This window comes from Aulostomus chinensis, chromosome 23 (genome assembly GCF_037954235.1).
Source record: "Aulostomus chinensis isolate RoL2024-O1b breed Wild chromosome 23, RoL_Achi_v1.0, whole genome shotgun sequence".
Lineage (NCBI taxonomy): Eukaryota > Metazoa > Chordata > Actinopteri > Syngnathiformes > Aulostomidae > Aulostomus > Aulostomus chinensis.
In genome coordinates this window covers 7314091-7333080 of record NC_141342.1, presented here as the reverse complement: position 1 = coordinate 7333080, position 18990 = coordinate 7314091, and the positions used below count along the sequence as shown (strand labels likewise).

Below are 18990 nucleotides of genomic sequence, written 5' to 3'. Positions count from 1 at the left end.
GGCAATGGGCAGTTTGTGTGTGTGTGTGTGTGTGTGTATGTGTGCGTGTGTGTGTGTGTGTGTGTGTGTGTGTGTGTGTGTGTGTGTGTTCATGTAGGTTTCACTCGGTCCATTGACCTTCCAAAGGCTTCCACAGAGAAATGACCACATCAAAAACGATCAGCTCAAGAAATTATGGAAGAGACATTTTCCAGCCTCAGTCTTTTTCATCTTTAGATTCCATTGCCATTGCCTTTAATTTGGGATTATGAATGTCACAGGATTGTGAAAGCTCCTTTTTGTAAACCATAAACAACAGTTTGTCTTGCTCTCCCTGATTTCTAGAGCTAGATCTTCAACTAGATTCAGTGGTTGCAGATGGGGCAACAATGTCAACTGTGCAGTCTTGGTGCAGCGATCCTGTCTGTTCTAGAATATCTACAGTGGTGGTATACTCATAAGTAACAATATCAAAATTTTAGAAAGAAATGTATTCATCCTCCTTCCTGTAAAGTGACTAATTTTATTTAGCGTCTCTCTACCGTCACAGTACTCAAAGCGCCCTTTGGTTGCGAGTCAGCCACTCTACCCCTGAGCCACCTCAATCCCGTAGCTGCAAATCCTTCATTTCCTCCATCCAAATTTTGCAAGAAAAAAATGAAAAGCCCTACAACAATACCAATAACCACCTAACCCAAACAACAAGTGTAAAATATGAATGGCCCTCATTTGCTTCTTAAGTGACAATGTATATTGGATGGTTGCAGTCAAGTGTCCACTTGGCATTTGTTATTATTTCTCTAAGGCTTATAAGGTTACCCTATACTTTCCATCGCTGATAATATATGCAAGCTAAGGGGTTGAACCACTTGGTGAAACGAGAGGGAAAATAATTTTATGGACAGCTATTATAATCGCTGAGTCTCACAAATTCAGGTGAATTTTTTTCTTTTTGCTAGTTTGTTTTCTGCACTCGCGATGGTGGTGTGATCTCTGTGGGGATCCACACCAAGAAAGGGATCCCAGATATTGTAATGGTCAGCCTGACGGGTGGAGGATGGCGGATGGGCGGGGAAGGTTTGTTAGCTTGTAGTTGCTCTTGTTATTGGTGTCATTTTTTGTTTGTTTGTTTGTTTGACTGGACAACACAATATTTTTTTTATTTGCAAAATGAAATTCACAATTTTTTCCCCTCATTCTGGAATATCTTTTTTCTTTAATACAACTCATCTTAAATCAACAGGAGAAATAACATTTGAGCTTTTCGTATCCAGGAATTCACATTACAGACACATTGACCCTTCTGTAACAAACTGGTCCAGACGGGTATGAGGTTGTAACAGTTGTATCTATCTCGTATCAGGCAAGGGTTGAGTCTGACACCTGTCCCACAAGTAGTCAGGCTAGTGTTCTGCTAGAACAGACACTCAAACTTGTCGTGAACTGAGACTACAAACTAATTACAAATGAAATCAAAAACCGCTTTGAATCCATTCCAATGGAACTGTAATATACAGTAATCATAACAATGATGTTCTTGACCAGTTTATTATTGTCTTTTAAACCACAAGAGTGCATCGTGTTCCTGAAACATTATGAAGTGAGACACAAAAGCATTGTGGGCTGTTCTTACATCCGGGGTTGTAATCAACATCCTAACACAGGGCCTGACCGTTATCAGCTCTCAGCAGAGAAGGAGGACGGGGTTGGCAGGAGAGAGGGACAAAAGAACGACAAATTATCATGACAATGAGCTGTTAATGCAGCCGTCTCCAATGTGTTCACGTCACAGACGCTTCTGTTTAATCACATTTAGTTCAGGGTCCCATTGGACAAGATTTCAGCTGCTACACATGTAGTCATTTTGTGGTCTTTTGTCGAAATGATCTGTCTTTAACACATTCACTGGACTTCAACACATTTTTTCTGCCAGTGCAATCACTGAGTTGTTCATGCACCATCGGCTTGAACTCTAAGTAGGACATATGTCCAAAGCTGCTGTGTACAATATTGTGTTGTAGAGATACACCTGTGTAGTGCCGCTTGTGTATCTCAATGTGACTGTGAGCCCAAGATGAGAGACGTACTATGTGGTACACAAGGCTGAAAATGTGGAAAGAAAGTCAAGGGGAGGGTGCAACCAGGACCCAGGAGACACTTCACAGGGGTTTGCAATGGGAAAAGGTGACCATCAAATGAGCAAAATGTGACTGAAGACTTGATTGTCAATAACAAACAGCCAGTTGCTCAACTTGCCATTTCTGAGAGTTCCTTAGTTCCAGTTAAATGTGTCAGTTCAATGTGACATCATCAATGTGTTTGTATCCTACATAAAACACACACAGCGGCTGATGGCACCATCTGTGCTGAGGTGTGTACGAGACTGTGCAGCAGAATCACGTGTTTGTTTGAGGAACAGTTTGTGTCTCTGTGTGTAATTTTGTGAGTGCATACAGTTTTTCTCTGCTCCAGTTCATTCAACTGTATCTGGGCTTAAAATAGCATGATGAAGGATTTGTGTGTGTGTGTGTGTGTGTGTGTGTGTGTGTGTGTGTGTGTGTGTGTGTGTGTGTGTGTGTGTGTTCCTCTGACCTGATAATAGGTTTCCTCTAGAGTGCATCTCCCCGAGGGTCCTCCAAAGAGAACATACGTGCGTGCGCAAGTGTGTGTGCGTGCATGTGTGCGTGCGTGCATGTGTGCGTGCGTGCATGCGCGCGCGTGTGTGTTAGAGGCAAACATGACCTGTGGCTGGTCTGCTTTTACTCTTCTCGTGTATCCATGGAGTTTGAAGTCGTGCACTGCAGTGGGGAACAATTGGAATACAGTTTATTTTTTTGAAGACTCAGAATAGTTGCTGATAGTTCTGAAAGCCTTGTGTCTTTCCATTCAGTAGAATTTGATACTTTTCTACAGTGGATTGAGCTAGCCAGACATGTCTGAAGCTATCTTGTGTTGGAATCATTCATTTCCGTCACATGGTGAACTATATGAATGCTGCGTTTCTGTAAATTAAGATATGGGAAAACATTTTTCCATTCTTCTGTTTTTGAAAAAGTCAGCATACAGGACACATTGTTTTTCATGATGAAGGAAACTGGCCCCCAGTAACCATCTCAGCACATCTTGACTAAACACTACCTGATATTAAATGGAAGTAAAGCAGCCAAAGTTTGTTTTGCTCAACAGAGCCAGGAACCTCCAGCCAAAGCCCTTAAAAATTATATTGATGTAGTTCACTTGCCTCTAAGCATTACTCATACAGATCCAGGTCACTGGTAACCCAACATAATCTTTTTTAATGGCCTGTCCATGCTTGATGTCAGGCTGAGCCAGCTAGGCAGAAGCACGAGATGATAGCCAAACACACAGTGTTCTAGAGTGAGCCGTGAGGGCATGAAGGAACTGACACTTGGCTATGTGAAAGACCTCAGGCACACTTTGCTGTGTTCACTGATGTCAGCACATTCCCTCTGTAGGTCCATCCAACCTTCACAAAGTACTTTGCTGGTTTATGGGACATTTTGTTGACTTTTCATTTCAAGTACAGCTTGTAATGTGTATCTTGTCTTAGGCTTGAAACTGCAAATGTAAGAGTCAAATAACTGAATGCGCAGACTTTACTGGGGGAGGAAGGCTCTTGTGAAAAGATGCAAGTTTAAAATATGTGACTGTTTTTGGAGACGAATCCAACGAGGTTCTTTTCATGTCAAACATAAATTGACTGCGACAGAAGTAAACTCTATTTCCCACAACGCAGGAAATACGCTGCTTTCTATCTGACTGAAGTGTGGAATATGAAGCACAAGCTGGTTGAGATGACGACAGTCAGACAACTTTTGCAACATACAGGATGAGATACTCTGAGTAAACAATCTCCTCAATAACCTTGAATTCCTGCCAGACCACAGTCACCCCAGTGTCCAAATGATGTCATGATCAATCAAAAATATTTTGGTCAACAAATGCAAATTTTGCTCTGAATTGAGTAAAGAGAAATTTGCTTTTAAGGAGGCCCGGTGGAGCAGTGGTCCTCACTGTGGCCCCCAGCAAGAAGGTTGAGGGTGGAGCCCCGGCTGCAGCACGGGATCTTTCTGGGTGAGTCTCCATGTTCTCCCTGTTCCTGCTGGGTTCTCTCTGGTACTCCAGCTTCCTCCACAGTCCAAAGACATCAAGAGGGACCAGGTTAATCCAGACTCTAAATTGACCGTAGGTGTGGCTGGGAGAGCCAATGGTTGTCTGTTTCTATGTGTTGGCCCTGCCATGGACTGGTGACCTGTCCAGGGGGAAGGCTGCTGGGATAGGCTCCACCCCCACCACCCTGAACAGGAGGAGAGGGGGAACATGGAGGGATGGATGGAAATTTGTTTTTGTTCTGAAACTCGGTTCAGAAAACAATTTATCCCCGTGGGGGACAATTAAGGAACATGAAAGTGCTGTAACCCTGCTGTAAACCAAGAGTCTGTATTTGTGACATGATGCAGTTCACGAGGCTGATTGATACTCTAAATTGACCGTAGGTATGAATGTGAGTGTGAATGGTTGATCGTCTCTGTATGTTGGCCCTGCGATGGACTGGCGACCTGTCCAGGGTGAACCCCGCCTCTAGCCCGTAGATGCTGGGATAGGCTCCACCCCCCGGCGACCCTTACTAGTAAGGAATAAGCAGAAGACGACGACGATGGACGATGCAGTTCAGGCAAGATAAGACCTACGTGTGTGTGTTTGTGTATGTGTGATGGCCTTAGCTGGCGAGCATGGAGAGTGGCGGTGGGGTTTAAATCCAGCAGATTAAGGGTGTTGTGTAATGTTTTGTGAGACTGACGTGCTGTCTGTGGGGAGCAAATCTATTCTTCATTGGGATGAAAGCCACAGGACCTGCCTGACTGGGCTCCCCTCATCAGTTTTACTCCGAACCACTTCACAGCACCATAAATCATCCCTCATTTCAATCATTGCAGTTACCAACAGAGACCAAATATAAAAATGACTATTTAATGTAAATAATCATTGTTTGAAGGTAACAAAGGACCATTGTCTTGCTGCACTGCTCGGCTACATTTATGGAGTGTTGTATTTTTGTGATGAGTATAAACACTTTTATTGTTAGTAGTTTGTTTTCTTGTTCAATTTGATCTTTTTGTGTCCCACAAAATTGTGGATCCATCACCAGAATACATTACACTTGTAATTCCAAAGTTTGGCCACTATAAAAATAGTCATCATTGCCCAACACATGGCGCTAACTTTCAATTCCCACTGGCCAAAAAACTGTAATTGGAATAACTTCAATTAGTATTCAGGTCCACATACGAAGAGCAGCTGGAGCTCTACCAGCAACTTCATATGTGGAGGAATGGAAGCTTCTCACCTCCTGCCAGAATTCCTGCGACTTTTTGTCCTCTCAGACACAAATTCAAGTGTCTGAGTTCAACAGAGATGCTCTAACATCATTCAGTCATTGTCGAGTTTGAAAAATAAACTGGAGCTAAATATATGAACTAGCAAGCAAAGAAACCTTGTCGCTCAAAGATTGAATAGCAGCTGGAGATACAACACTCCAGTCGTGATGTCAAACAAGATGCACCAGATAAAAAGAGAGGCCACACCTTGCAAAAGGAAGAGGCTCAGTCAGCCTAGTAAAGGTTAAAAAAACTGAAAACCAGCATGAGAGGGTCCAGGTCTATGCAATAGGAAAGAGGCGTAAACTGCATTCAAAGACAAGACGGGCTGGTGCGTCCTTCTATTCAAAGTTGCTGATGGAACCTTGGAGGTCAGATCAATGCTTACATGCCCACAGGGCTGAGGGTCTACTGGGATACAACACCTCTTCAGTTCACCAGAGTTTACAGGATTTAAACCAGAAAACCTCTCGTGTAACTGGATGAACATGCAGCTCCTCAGTGATGTAAGAGTGGCGTCGGTGACCCTGATGAGAGGCGACTGTTCTGGGTGGTACTGCAGTTACTCGTATCTCATCCAATCAGCAGTTTTCATCGGATGAACTAGAGAGCCCATCTCTGTGTGTGCGTGGCTGTAAATGTATTGCTGTACCCCACACAGGCCCTCTTTCTTGATTGTGGACTGATAGTTACCTCGCCCTCTAGTGGACACTTTGCATCATTGCATGCCTCTCTGTCAAGGATTAGATGGATTAGATATTGAGCAAAATCTCCCTGTACTGCTGTAAACAGACAGATGGGTGTTCACTCTGCCCTCCCCCAACACACACACACACACACACACACACACACACACACACACACACACACACACACACACACACACACACACCGCATTGCCAGACCTCAACGTGTACCACAACGCTGAATAGAGACAGATGTTTGTCTATTTAGGACTTCAATTCTAAAATTTCACTGAATGAAAAAAATGAATATAAAATAAATAAAAAATATATGAGTGCTATTTTTATTTTCTTTATATGTTTAATGTGGTGCTCACATGGACATATAATTAGTTGTTGACATAATTGGAGTGATTTTATATCCTCGAAGTAGTTTGCCTGATGGGTTAAAAGATGTAGTGAACTTGTGTTAATAAATCAGATTTTCTTAGAAAATAAGAAGACATAGTTCTTAGGGATAATTGGAGAGTGAGTCAATAAACTGTTTTGTAAAACTGGTATATTATGAAAAGATAGGAGCACTTTTTTTTGTTGTCTAAAATCATCTTCTGGATACAAGTGTGAGATGGGATGCATGAATCTCACACAGACCCCCTGCAGTGAGGATGAAACTCTATTCAGAGTGAGGTCAGATTAATTCACTGTCACCTCAATATGTACACAGGCACACACACACACACACACACACACACACACACAGCCTCTTAAACCCACATCCTGACAAACATCAGTTTCAACACCACGGGTGGATTAATTCCCTCCCAGCCTTGTTGACGTGACAACATGCTGGTGTTGATGAAGGGATGAGGGCTGTTGTGTCCTGCACGTTGATCTTTGCACAAGCGCGTAAAGAACCCTTTGTTTAGGGTTGCTATTGATCTCTTGCTGGACGCAGCCATCTTTTTATCCACAGTTAGTTATTTTCCTTTTACGTGACCAACCCAGCAGGAGCTCATGTGCTGCCAGCAGCGAAACTGAGGAAACTAAAGGAAAACAGATTCATTTGAGCAATAGGTGCTGCTGGGGAAGTTTTCTTCCTGATCAGGATTTTGACTGAATTCTTCGACATGTTGAGTTTTTCTTGCCAACAGTCACAATCTGGTTCATCACATCACGAAAAACATCATCACTCAGGAGAAAAATGCATCCCTCTGTCATGGCTGTGGGTCACCCTTTACTCTTTTCTTTTCAGGTTTGGCAAGTGCACTTGAACAACAGCAAAACGGAATGTATCTTGTTTGGCATGTTTTTACAACAAACTCTGATCCTCTGGCCCCCTTTTTTTACATCAGCTGAAAAAACCTCGGGGTAATGTTCGACATCGGGCTTAAATTCGAGAATCAGATCAGTTCTGCTGTTAGAACGAGCTTCTTTCAGCTCCGTCTCCTGGCCAAAGTGAAGCCGTTTCTTTCTCGGCAAGATCTCGAGAAGGCAATCCATGCTTTCATTAGCTCGAGACTGGACTACTGTCACCCTCTCTACGTTGGCTTCAGCCAGTCTTCAATTTCATGTCTCCAACTTGTGCAAAATGCTGCTGCCCAATTTTTAACAGGAACGTCCAGACGTGAACACCTTACCCCTGTGCTGCCGTCACTCCTCTGGCTTCCAGTTCGTTGTAGAATTGATTTTAATCTTCTGTTGTTTGTTTTTAAGGCCATCAACAGCCTGGCTCCCGCCTACTTATCCAAGATTTTAACAATCCGTGATCATGGCAGGGCCCTGCGCTCTTCAGGTCAGCTTCTGTTCGAAGTCCCCAGGACGAGACATAAACAGTGAGGTGGTTTATCTTTTGCTGTTGCTGCTCCCAGACTGTGGAACAAACTGCCCCCTGACATTTGCACCACTACTGACCTCAGCCTTTTTAAATCGAAGTTGAAAACCCACTTTTTTAGATTGGCGTTCCATTCCGACTCGGCCAGTCTCGTTTTTCTACATGCACTTGTTGTATTTTATTTATTTTGTTTGGTCTATTTACTTTTGGATGGCTTTTAATAACCTGCAGCACTGATGCACTTCCACAGTCTAAAACCTGTGTTTTATGTATTGCTTTTTTGTGCTGTTTTATAGCTTTGTTGTAAAGCACTTTGGGTACCTCTTTGGTTTTTGGAAAGGGCTTTACAAGTAAAATTTGATTTGATTTGATTTGAAGTGTTTGGCAAATCAAACAAATATATTAACAATAGTGCATAGCTAAATATTGATGATAATCCATTGTCATTGTGGCGCTCTTGTGCCTGATGTCCCACGTGTGTGTGTCTGTTCTTCAGGGTGACAGGGAGGTAAAATAGCCAGATAAAACTAATATTGATGCTAATGCTGCACTGTAGTGCAAATATCACTTCTGGTATCCACTAGGTGGTACCAGAGAACACACACAAACTCACTCTGTCAGGTGGAGTTCAGTTGTTTCCTGTTTGATGGTCTGAACTGATCACATCTGAGAGGATCTGATCAACCACCTAAGAGGAAATCAAAGGGTTAACAATGAAAGACTAGCAGAGGATAGATAGATAGACACTTAATTGATCTGCAGGGTGCATAAGAGCGGGTCTCCATCCCTCATCTTCACTCCCCAAAGTGTGTGTGTGTGTGTGTGTGTGTGTGTGTGTGTGTGTGTGTGTGTGTGTGTGTGTGTGTGTGTGTGTGTGTGTGTGCATGTGTGTCTGTGGTGTATGTGTGCGTGTGTGTATGTGCCTTTGCCTGCATGCTGATGTTCAGTCCTAATGCTGGCATTGAGCAGGTATGAACATGTACACACACATTCACACACATACACGTGCGTGCGCACACACACCCAAAGGGACTGTAGCGGCTCTCTGAAAGCTTCTCAGTAAGTCTCATACATATCTCCTTTCGTGCTAATGGCCACTTCATGAGTGATGCCAGCTAACATGTTTTTACGCTTCATTGTTCATGGACCAACAATGGAAAAACAACTGTGATGCTCTGTAGCCATCACTCCTTTATTTACTACAGAGCCTTTTCAAAATAAAGTACTTACTTCCTGTTCAAGACTCAAGACACTTTATTGTCACTGAACAGTTGCCTGGACAGTAAAATTAGCAGCATGGCCACGTCGGTGCAAAGTACACATATAGAAAATTATACAGATTAAATCGTAAAAAGTAAAGAAGTAAAGAGTAAAAAAGTGATAAGTGCAAAAAGTGTAAAAAGTGACGTGTTCTGGTGTTGAGGGACTATGTCCAGGGGGAATTATAATAAATAATACATAATATAACAAATGTGTAACAACAGAAATCCAAAAACATAAAAATAAAACACAAGAATAAATCAATTATTCATAACATTTCTGTCCACATAAGGAAAGAATGCTCCTTACTTCTGTCGAACAAATTAAGTAATTCAAATAATGCAAACACTGGAACAAATGGCGCTAACAGGGACCGATTCAATGAAAATATCATGTAATAGCAAACAAACACAATTTGGGAACCTATCGCCATGGCAACAACATGGCTGGGCTTACTTACAGAACTCCAGAGCTGTGTTGGAATGCTTGTTGTTGTAGTAACACCAGAGGAGCGACGCTAACGCTCACTCGTCTCTCAACGATATACAGAAAATCACTATGAGGTCCAGTAACAGAGGAACATTATATTTTGTTGTGTGTGCGTGGAGGAGACACGAGGCAACCACACAATAACAGTACGGTGCCTCTCCCTGACAAACAAAAGGTAGAGAGAGGAGAACTCGAGATGAAGTTCAGTTGCCATCAGGTGGTGCAGTACAGTGAGTAAAACTCCTGGAGACTCCCAGAGATGCACAGATGACTGATGCTAGGCTAGTGCCCTCCTTGGCCTTGTTGCTAGCACATCTGGCTCCCGTGCTGATGGCACGGGGATCAAATCCAGTGGTGGGCAGTGCTTTCACAACCCAGGTTACACAATTAAACCCCATAAACAACTGTGAGCGTTAGCGCTGACATGGAGTAGCTCTGTCAGGACGTGGGAGAGAAGAATGGTGCAGGAGCTGTAACACCCCTGTTGCTGATTGGCTGGAATAATGTTGTGTGGTTCAGTCTGAGACACGATGTTAGCCTCTATTTGAAGCCCCCGGGACCACAGCCATCGTTCACAGTGACGGAGCCTCTTTAAGCTAAGCTAGCAGGCATGTGATATGAATTCCACATTTCACTATCGGTGTTACCAGTTTCCTTACTGTACTCTGAGATTTTTTGGATGAGAGCCCACCTCTTGACCAAGGTCACAGGTGACAGGTAGAACATAAATTAACAGGTAAATTAAGAGCTTTTCCCTTCTCGCTATGGGACCTGATATTTCCCCACCTACTGGTTATGGAGTGTAGAATCTAAGTTGCTAGTTTGTTACAAATACCTTTTAAATATACAAATTCATCCTCCATCCCTCCATCCCTCCATGTTCTCCCTCTTCTCCTGTTGAGAAGGGGAGGGGGTGGAGCCTATCCCAGCAGCCTTCCCCCTGGACAGGTCACCAGTCCATGGCAGGGCCAACACATAGAGACAGACAACCATTGGCTCTCCCAGCCACGCCTACGGTCAATTTAGAGTCTGGATTAACCTGGTCCCTCTTGATGTCTTTGGACTGTGGAGGAAGCTGGAGTACCAGAGAGAACCCAGCAGGAACAGGGAGAACATGGAGACTCACCCAGAAAGACCCCGTGCTGCAGCCGGGGCTCCACCCACAACCTTCTTGCTGGGGGGCCACAGTGAGGACCACTGCTCCACCGGGCCTCCTAAATTTCATCATATTGTTACAAAGTCTTTTGACTCTGGAGATGTTCTGGTGCGGAGAGAATCTGTGGCGCCTGGATTGATCCAGATGTGATGGAAGTCACTGGGTAGAGTGAGTCGACTGACACATGTAGCACAATGCTTACAACCTGGAAGTCCTCAAACAACAAGCACTGCAAGGGATGAAGCGGTGGGACATGTAACAGTAATGCTGGTATTAAGTCTGAGATCACAGTCAGAGGTTAATGAAAGAGCTCTAAAGATCAAAGGGAGAACTCTGAGACCAGTCAGGGACAAGAAGGTTTGTGATGCCACAGAAACCAGGACCCCTGAAACACCAGGTAGGGCACCAGCAATAATCTATTTACCAAACTGAAATAATCAATAAAAAGGTTATGGTCTCCATGTCTACTCTATGGGCACTGCCGCCATCTTGGACTTCAGTTGCAATGGGAACAAAATAGAATCAAAGCAGAATACAGCCTCAACAGAACCAGCAGGGTGACTGAGGACTTTGGTCCAAGCACTAAAGATAAATGTGGCTTCTTGAGAAGGCAAACCAACTACGGCTGTGTTTGCTGAACCCTTTTCAAACGGAAGACACCTCTAAAGGGTTGATCGGTTGTGCAACGTTTATGTATTCCTTTTCAAATCTGATACAGCCGGAAATAAACTTTGTGGTTTCCAGCTTAAAACAAATAAAAATCCATCAGTCTTTTTTTTTTACACTGATCTGAACTGGGTTAGTCTGGAGTCTAAAATTAAAAATCTTACAAAGATTATTTGCACTTTTGGAAAAGAGTTGCTGAGCACCTTCAGCTGAAGAATATTGGAAATATTCCCTCTAGAAACTTTGGTGCAGTGTGTTCCTGGAATCTGTAGATAAACCGTGACACTACTAGTAACTGCTGCAGTCATGGCAGTCCAGTGGTTTCATCCACCAGCCTGAACCAATGAAATACCTTTGTTTTCCTGGTGTCACCTTTACATTTGTAGGCAGACTCACTTATGGCCGCTCACTTTCTGCCATCTTGACTGTTGGTCACATTCCTGAGTTGAAGATTTATGACTTAGAACCACTTGGATTCACTCAGACATCGATTATCTTAACTAAGTGCAGTTGAAGATGGATATTAAGATGTGATGTGTTAAGTGTGTTAAGTTGAACTGACAACCTGTCCAGGGGGCACAAGTTGCCCCCCACCCCCTGCCCTTAACGGATAAGTGGTATAGAAAATGGATGAATGGATGGATGTTAAGTTGTGCACAGGTGTCAGAGGAGCGATCAAGAGCTCAGCGACCAACCCAACAGGAAACGGAAAAGCAGAAGGAAGGCGAAAATGCCAAGAGGCCGGTCCGTCTGTGAAACCTTCAACTGCTGATCGGGGCTCTGCACTGAAACGTAGCTCTGCCAGACAGTGAAAGCTTTAAGCTGTTCGTGTGAATCTACTTTGAAATGGTGGATTATATTTAATTTATAATTTATTTAAGAAGTGAGTCTCACAATTATTTTCAAGACTTTAATAGTTATTGGTGGAACTCTTTACTACAAGGTTGAGCCCCTTCACATGTAATAAGAAGGAATATTTCGACTTGTACAGCCCTGACTTTCCGAGGTTGTACTTGCTCCTCTCTTACCGGAACTCCGGTGACGGATAACCCTAAACGCCCATTTCCGAGCTTTACTTTGAAGCCCAGGGGGCCGAGTTCCGGCAGACCTCGAGGAGGCGGGACGGGACAGGATGAGAGGCGGGGACGAGACTGTGGTGGAGGCGAGGCGGGACGGGACGGGAGGCGGGGACGGGACTGTAGTGGAGGCGGGGCGGGACGGGCGCGGCGTGAAGAGGCGAGGATGCAGTCGGACTGCGCGGTACCCTCGCAGCTTTTCTCGTTGGGTCGCAGGCCGCTGACGCCGGGAAGCCAATGAATGGAGTCGCTTTCTGCCTCGTTGGAATTCCTCCTTACTCGGACGCTCAAGTAAGTCCCGGTCCTCCGGTGCTGCATCAGGTCTCGGTGCTCTCTCTTCTGCTGTCGGTAGTAAGCCATCATCCCAGCTGATGCAGCCCAGCTGTTCTCAGAGTGAGGATGGGGGATGTCCATGGGTCCCAGAAGTTCTTCACCAAAATAAAGTTCTACATTGTTGATGCACACTTAGATGCCCTCTTGCTGTAGCTGGCACTTCTTGCTGTTGCCCTCCGCCATGGTGAGGATGATTTCCGCAGTAGGACAGACCCCTTGCACATCTCGTGGGAGGGCAGTTCTGATAATGCTTTGGAGGGGATGCAGGTTCCAGTTATTGTGACCACATCTGAACCAGCCAAATATGGGCCAAAGAGAACGTTTGTGTAGGACAGTTACCAGCATTGATAGGTGAGTTGAAAAATTGGATTTAAAATCAAAACTTCTATGAGCCATAGATGTCTACCTGCCTTGAGCTCATATATATATATATATATATATATATATATATATATATATATATATATATATATATATATATATATATGATATAATGAGTATATTACATTTTATTTCGGGATGCACTGACATGCCCTCGCCCTACCCTGGTGGGTATGAGGTCCCTCTGATTCCTAACCAATCACATGTCGGCAGGTCTGTTATTAAAGGATGGCACGTTGACCTGCTCAGAGCAGATTCAGCCAGACAGGAATTCTCCACATGAATGGCATCATATGTCCGGTCCAGAACTGTTAGATCTTCTTCTCAAAATATACTCTGAAGACCTGTATGATAAATCAGACTCAATCACAGACAGACATGAAAACATGGTGCGCTGCAAGTGGACTATTTTATGTTGTTGTTTATCATAGTGTTACCAGGATTGGTGCTCAGTCCGGTTAGCACTGTGGCCTTGTTCATTCAGAACCATCTTTTAGTCTCAGTAACAACACGGGACGCGCCTCATACAGCCTGTGTGGCTTCCTGTCATGCCCCCCTATGAGAAACTGGAAACCCTAATCCACCAAAACCTGCTCACAATTTTCACCGCGACTTTGTTGATGTAGCCGCTCGCTGGACAAAGGTGGGTAAACCAGCCACGCATCAGGGGCCAGGCCTGTCAATCAAATCATGGCGCCGTGATGAGAACCCTCCCACCCTTTGCCACTAAAAGCCAGATTTTAAATCTGAGCGAGTTGTTCCGATTTTGATTCCAGTATCAGAAGTGCTGCTAAATCTGACAAAAAAATTGTCATTGTTATCAGCGGGTACTTGACTCCATGTCAATCTGATACTATATTTTTATTACAAGAAAAACATGAATTAACTTTGCTATAAACCGCACCCCGTTAGCTCTGCTAGCTTGGCTTATGATGCAAATGTAAACCAATCTTATTCTTTGCTGCCCTTAGAACCAACAGGGAAGTTTGCAACGACTGATTTGGTGCAGCGAAGAGGAAGCAGCTAGCATTACCTGTTATGCTAGTGTACACTACAAGAGATCACTGCTTCCTCTTCTTTGTCGAAAAATCAGTACAAGCAGCAAATCAGTGCTCTGTAAGAGCCACCATGTTGGCTGTTTGGTGATAAAACACCGGAGCAGTAAAACGTTGGCATGTACAGTGGTCAAGGATTTAGTTTGTAGGGGTGGTGCCGACCTGTGGCTTCAGCACCAGTGATCTAATCATGCATTAGAAGAATCGCCGTGCTGACAAACACAGCAAGTTCAACAAGGTGAACAAACTGCAGCGGCAAAACTCTAGAAACCGATTTCAAACCAAGTGATAAGTCCCACAAAGACCCTTCAGTAAAGATGCTGTTATTCATTCCTTTTATTTTGATGTCTTTATCTGAAGTTGCTTCTGCACTGCAGTTGTAAAACTGCAGGAACAGTAGAACAACATGTGATTTGTCCGGATTGTGGCAGCACTAACAGTTGACTCACAGTCATTTGTTATTTGTTATATGCCAATTTCCCCACTGAGGGACAAATAAAGGTTTATCTTATCTTGTGTTCTTTCTCAGGTACGACTGCCTGTCGGACTAGAATATAAAAAAGCTCAATGCTTTTATTCTCTGGATTTGTCAGTGATTCACTGTGGTATTTGATTCAGACAACTATTTATTAGCATGAACGATCACTGATGGATGCCACGCTGCTGTAACACTCTAATCTTGTGCTTGTTAGACCAACTGAGTAAGTTGGTAGCACCATAGCTACCAACTTACTCAGTTGGTAGCACCATAGCTACCAGCGGTCGTTAGTCTGGAGCCCTGCTCAGTGTGAATTGCTAGCATAGCAACACGCTGCTTCATCTCAGATGTAGTGTCTCATGTTATTATGTTTTTCTCCCTCAGTATCAGTCCATGAATAAGATAGGACTTGTGGAAGTGCATAGCTAGTCCAATAACTCCAGCTTTTTCAAGTCAGTGTGAGAGCACCCCCCCATGCAGGCACCAAAACAAGTGCTGCATTCTGTAAAGATGGGACTCCCCTCCACTGCACATCTTAACAGGGACAGCTTTCCACCCACCCCCCATTGCTGCGATGCTGTACGCGTGGATGGGCATGGACACAATAAGAAATGGGGCTGGAATGCATGTATTTCCATATGCCCACTGTGTATGACAGAAGGCACATTGTAGCTGCTACAGTGTCTCTCAGCGGAGGCACCATGTTGCAAAGTGTCCAGACCAACTCAGAATGAATGTTGAGCAATGGTTGTTGGTGAACTTCCCCTCACTGCATTGCTTTCAGCTCAGAGCACCAAGGCTCTGCTTCTTGGGAGCTGGTGGTACAGCGCAGTTTAGCTTTGGGGTTCAACTATGGGAAGGGAGCTGCTAGCTGTTGACCTGCTACACTCCTGTTTTCCTTGCTGAGAGACAATAAGACAACACTTTCCCAATCTGAAGTGGAAAACAAATCAATATTTCGTCATCATGTTGATTTCAAAAGAGAACCTGGGTGGAGTTGTGTTCATTTGGGTGGTTACTGCTCATATTATACAAACTTGTGTGGAGGCTAGCAGGAATCCTGGGACTGCAGCTGAAATACACTTCATCGGCCGTCATCTCGACGACCACATTTGATCAACAAACTGCTTTAATGACTGAAGGATGAAAGATCTGCTTGTTCTGCAATGATGTCACAACAGTTCAGTAATCATAATGTTAATCTGAATGTGTGATTTTCACACATTCAGTGCTTATAAACTGAGTGAGAGGTGGGAGAGATAAAGTCACAACAGACTGCATCCGTGTCTACACACACACACACACACACACACACACACACTCACACACACACACACCACACACACACACACACACACACACACACACACACCACACACAGACACACACCACACACTCACACACACACACACACACACCTACATTCACATGCTGGCTCTTCTTGCACGTGCTGTATCAGGCTGAGTTGGACAGCAGCAGGCCTGTTGTCACACATCACTGATACTTGTGTGAAGAGTGTACCTGTGATGGTTGTGTCAGGGGGAGGGGCTTGTCTCCAGTGACAGGGAGCAAATTGCACTGCAGATGGGAAACAGTCACTGTCCTATTGTTTTTGCCAGACTTGTTGGGGGGGAGGGGGATATATGACAATGAACCTCTGTTGAGCAACAGTGTGTGTGTGTGTGTGTGTGTGTGTGTGTGTGTGTGTGTGTGTGTGTGTGTGTGTGTGTGTGTGTGTGTGTGAAGAAGGAATGAGGTGGGTAGATGAGTGGTCAAGGTTGAAAGGTTGAACATGAGGTTGTGCTGTGTTCCATGATGGTTCCCACACAGAACTGAGGCAACAGTGTGCTGTGAGGGTGGAGCGGTGCTCTTGGCAGGCATCCATGTTGATTGTTGCTTGGGGGAGATTCACCTTCCCAGAGGTGAAGAGAACACTGGTCTATGTAGTTGAGGTGAATAACCTGAATAAGAAGAGAGAGATTGGTGCACATGCCTGCTATCTGGTGTAAAAACATCCCGCCGAAGGCATTTTCTTCTTGGATGGATCCTCAAAGACTGATTGCATCTCTTCCACGTCTCTCAAATGAGCAGAACAGAGCCAAAAATAGAGTGAGCGCTCGTCCAGCTTGTCAGCTCAAGCATCTAATGCAAATAACTAGAGTGAAAACAAGGTCAGGTGGTCCCATCATCTTCACCCGCCATGCACATTCATGTCTGCTCCTCTAAACCTGATGATTCATCCGTCTCTGGAATGGCAGAGGCAAGATGTGTTGGAAATAGAGCTGCAAGGTCATTTAAAATGTTCATGTAATTAATTACATGTTCTATCACTGATCCCATCTCTCCATCCATCCATCCATCCATCCATCCATCCATCCATCCATCCATCCATCATCATCCATCCCTCCATGTTCCCCCTCTCCTCCTGTTCAGGGTGGTGGGGGTGGAGCCTATCCCAGCAGCCTTCCCCCTGGACAGGTCACCAGTCCATGGCAGGGCCAACACATAGAGACAGACAACCATTGGCTCTCCCAGCCACGCCTACGGTCAATTTAGAGTCTGGATTAACCTGGTCCCTCTTGATGTCTTTGGACTGTGGAGGAAGCTGGAGTACCAGAGAGAACCCACACAGGAACAGGGAGAACATGGAGACTCACCCAGAAAGACCCCGTGCTCCAGCTGGGGCTCCACCCACAACCTTCTTGATGGGGGGCCACAGTGAGGACCACTGCTCCACTGTGCATTTCAAGGTCCCAGTAACTCAAAAACATCACACCTGTCCTGCATATACAACTGCAGCAATATTCTAACAAACAAGTGTACATGAATGAATAATATGGATTATGAAAAAGAACTAAATAAAAGTCCATATGAATGATCTACGGGTGGCATCAGCCTCACCTTGCAGTGACAGGCAGGGACAGACCCTGTACAGTGTGTGTGAGGGTACTGTATATCAGTATGGAAGTGCAGGAAAGCCAGGGGACCAGCATTAAATAAGGACAATATAGCATTAAAAATATAACACATATTTACCAAATAACATAACTTATAAAACAAATATAACACAAAAAATAAAAGAAATGTATTGTTCACAGCATTTTCAGTTCGATGTTAGAGTTAGGGGAGGGAGGTCATGGGCCAAGCAAGGCCCACGTCAGTTTCCAACAATTCCTGGCAGTTTTCTGTTTTGTCTGCAAATTGCCGTGAACTTCCACAACAATTTACAGTGCCACACAAAAAAAAATCTCACTTTTCATGCAGTGAGCGCCATGATGACAACGGAAACCAGGTTAGGACTTTTCAAAGAGTGAGTGTCCATTCAAGAAGGATAAAAACTGAGAACAAACCACTTTCTCCAGTACTTTGGCAAGAAAGGGTAATTCTGAGTCTGAAATTGTTCAAATAATCAGTGTCAAGATATGTTTCTTCAGCAATAGTTGCGCAGCAACTGATTGAAAAACTGAAGGGACAACTCCTGAGGATAAAGACTTACAAAACACTGTGAAAATATCCTTGGCTAAAAAGGCAGAGACCTCTTTGGAAAAAAAAAAAACTTGTGGGTAAAACATCTAATGGAGAAGAGGAAGATTTCATGCCATTTTCAACCTCCTTAGCTCTGACTGGGAAAACTGGATAAAAAGAACTGAAGGTGTGGTCCAGTTCGCTGGATGGTGAACTAAACAGAGATGGCACAGTATGGGTTCTGATGTTGGAGACCTTATCAACAACAAAGGAACAAAAAGATTCACATCTCTCAATTGAAGTTGCTTCAACACCCACAGGAGGGTGGTGATTAGGGAATTGTTGGTCTTGAAAAGCAGCCCAGGGTTATGGGGCTGAGCAGCAATGAGTCGAGGGAAGTATTTAGATCTTTCCTCCTTGACAGTTCTGTGAAAACCCTTTAAAAGATCCTTCATCATAACGAGATCGCGCTGGAGTTTGGAGGCTCTCATGTCTGCTCAGCAGGTCTGCAGGCCCTTCTTATGCTCCGCACACCGTCATTTTTTCCAAGGAGGAGGTTCAGTTGAAGCAGGACAGGGTTTGGATTGCTCAAGAGGAGCTACAGTGTCTCGTGCTCTCGTGCAGCGTTTTAAAAACCCATTAGCGAGCTCTTCTACAGAACACGCAGACATAGAAACAGGTGGATGAAGCTGATGAGAAACGTGATGAACTGAATAGAGGTGCTCGGCAGTCTGGGAAG

General features: G+C 44.3%; 1 protein-coding gene across 2 annotated transcripts in view; it reads left to right on the top strand.

Moving 5' to 3' along the window:
* Nucleotides 1-18990, top strand: part of LOC147239318 (rho GTPase-activating protein 23-like) — a 63499-nt gene that overhangs the window by 4215 nt on the left and 40294 nt on the right. Inside the window, exon 1 of one of the 2 annotated variants that reach the window (XM_086195089.1) lies at nt 12722-12830. The exons of the other annotated variant lie outside the window; for it this stretch is intronic. Coding sequence (XP_086051215.1) covers nt 12777-12830 — 54 coding nt within the window. The 5' untranslated portion in view covers nt 12722-12776. Of the gene's footprint in view, nt 1-12721; nt 12831-18990 lie in introns of those variants that run through there. 2 annotated transcript variants of the gene reach the window in all.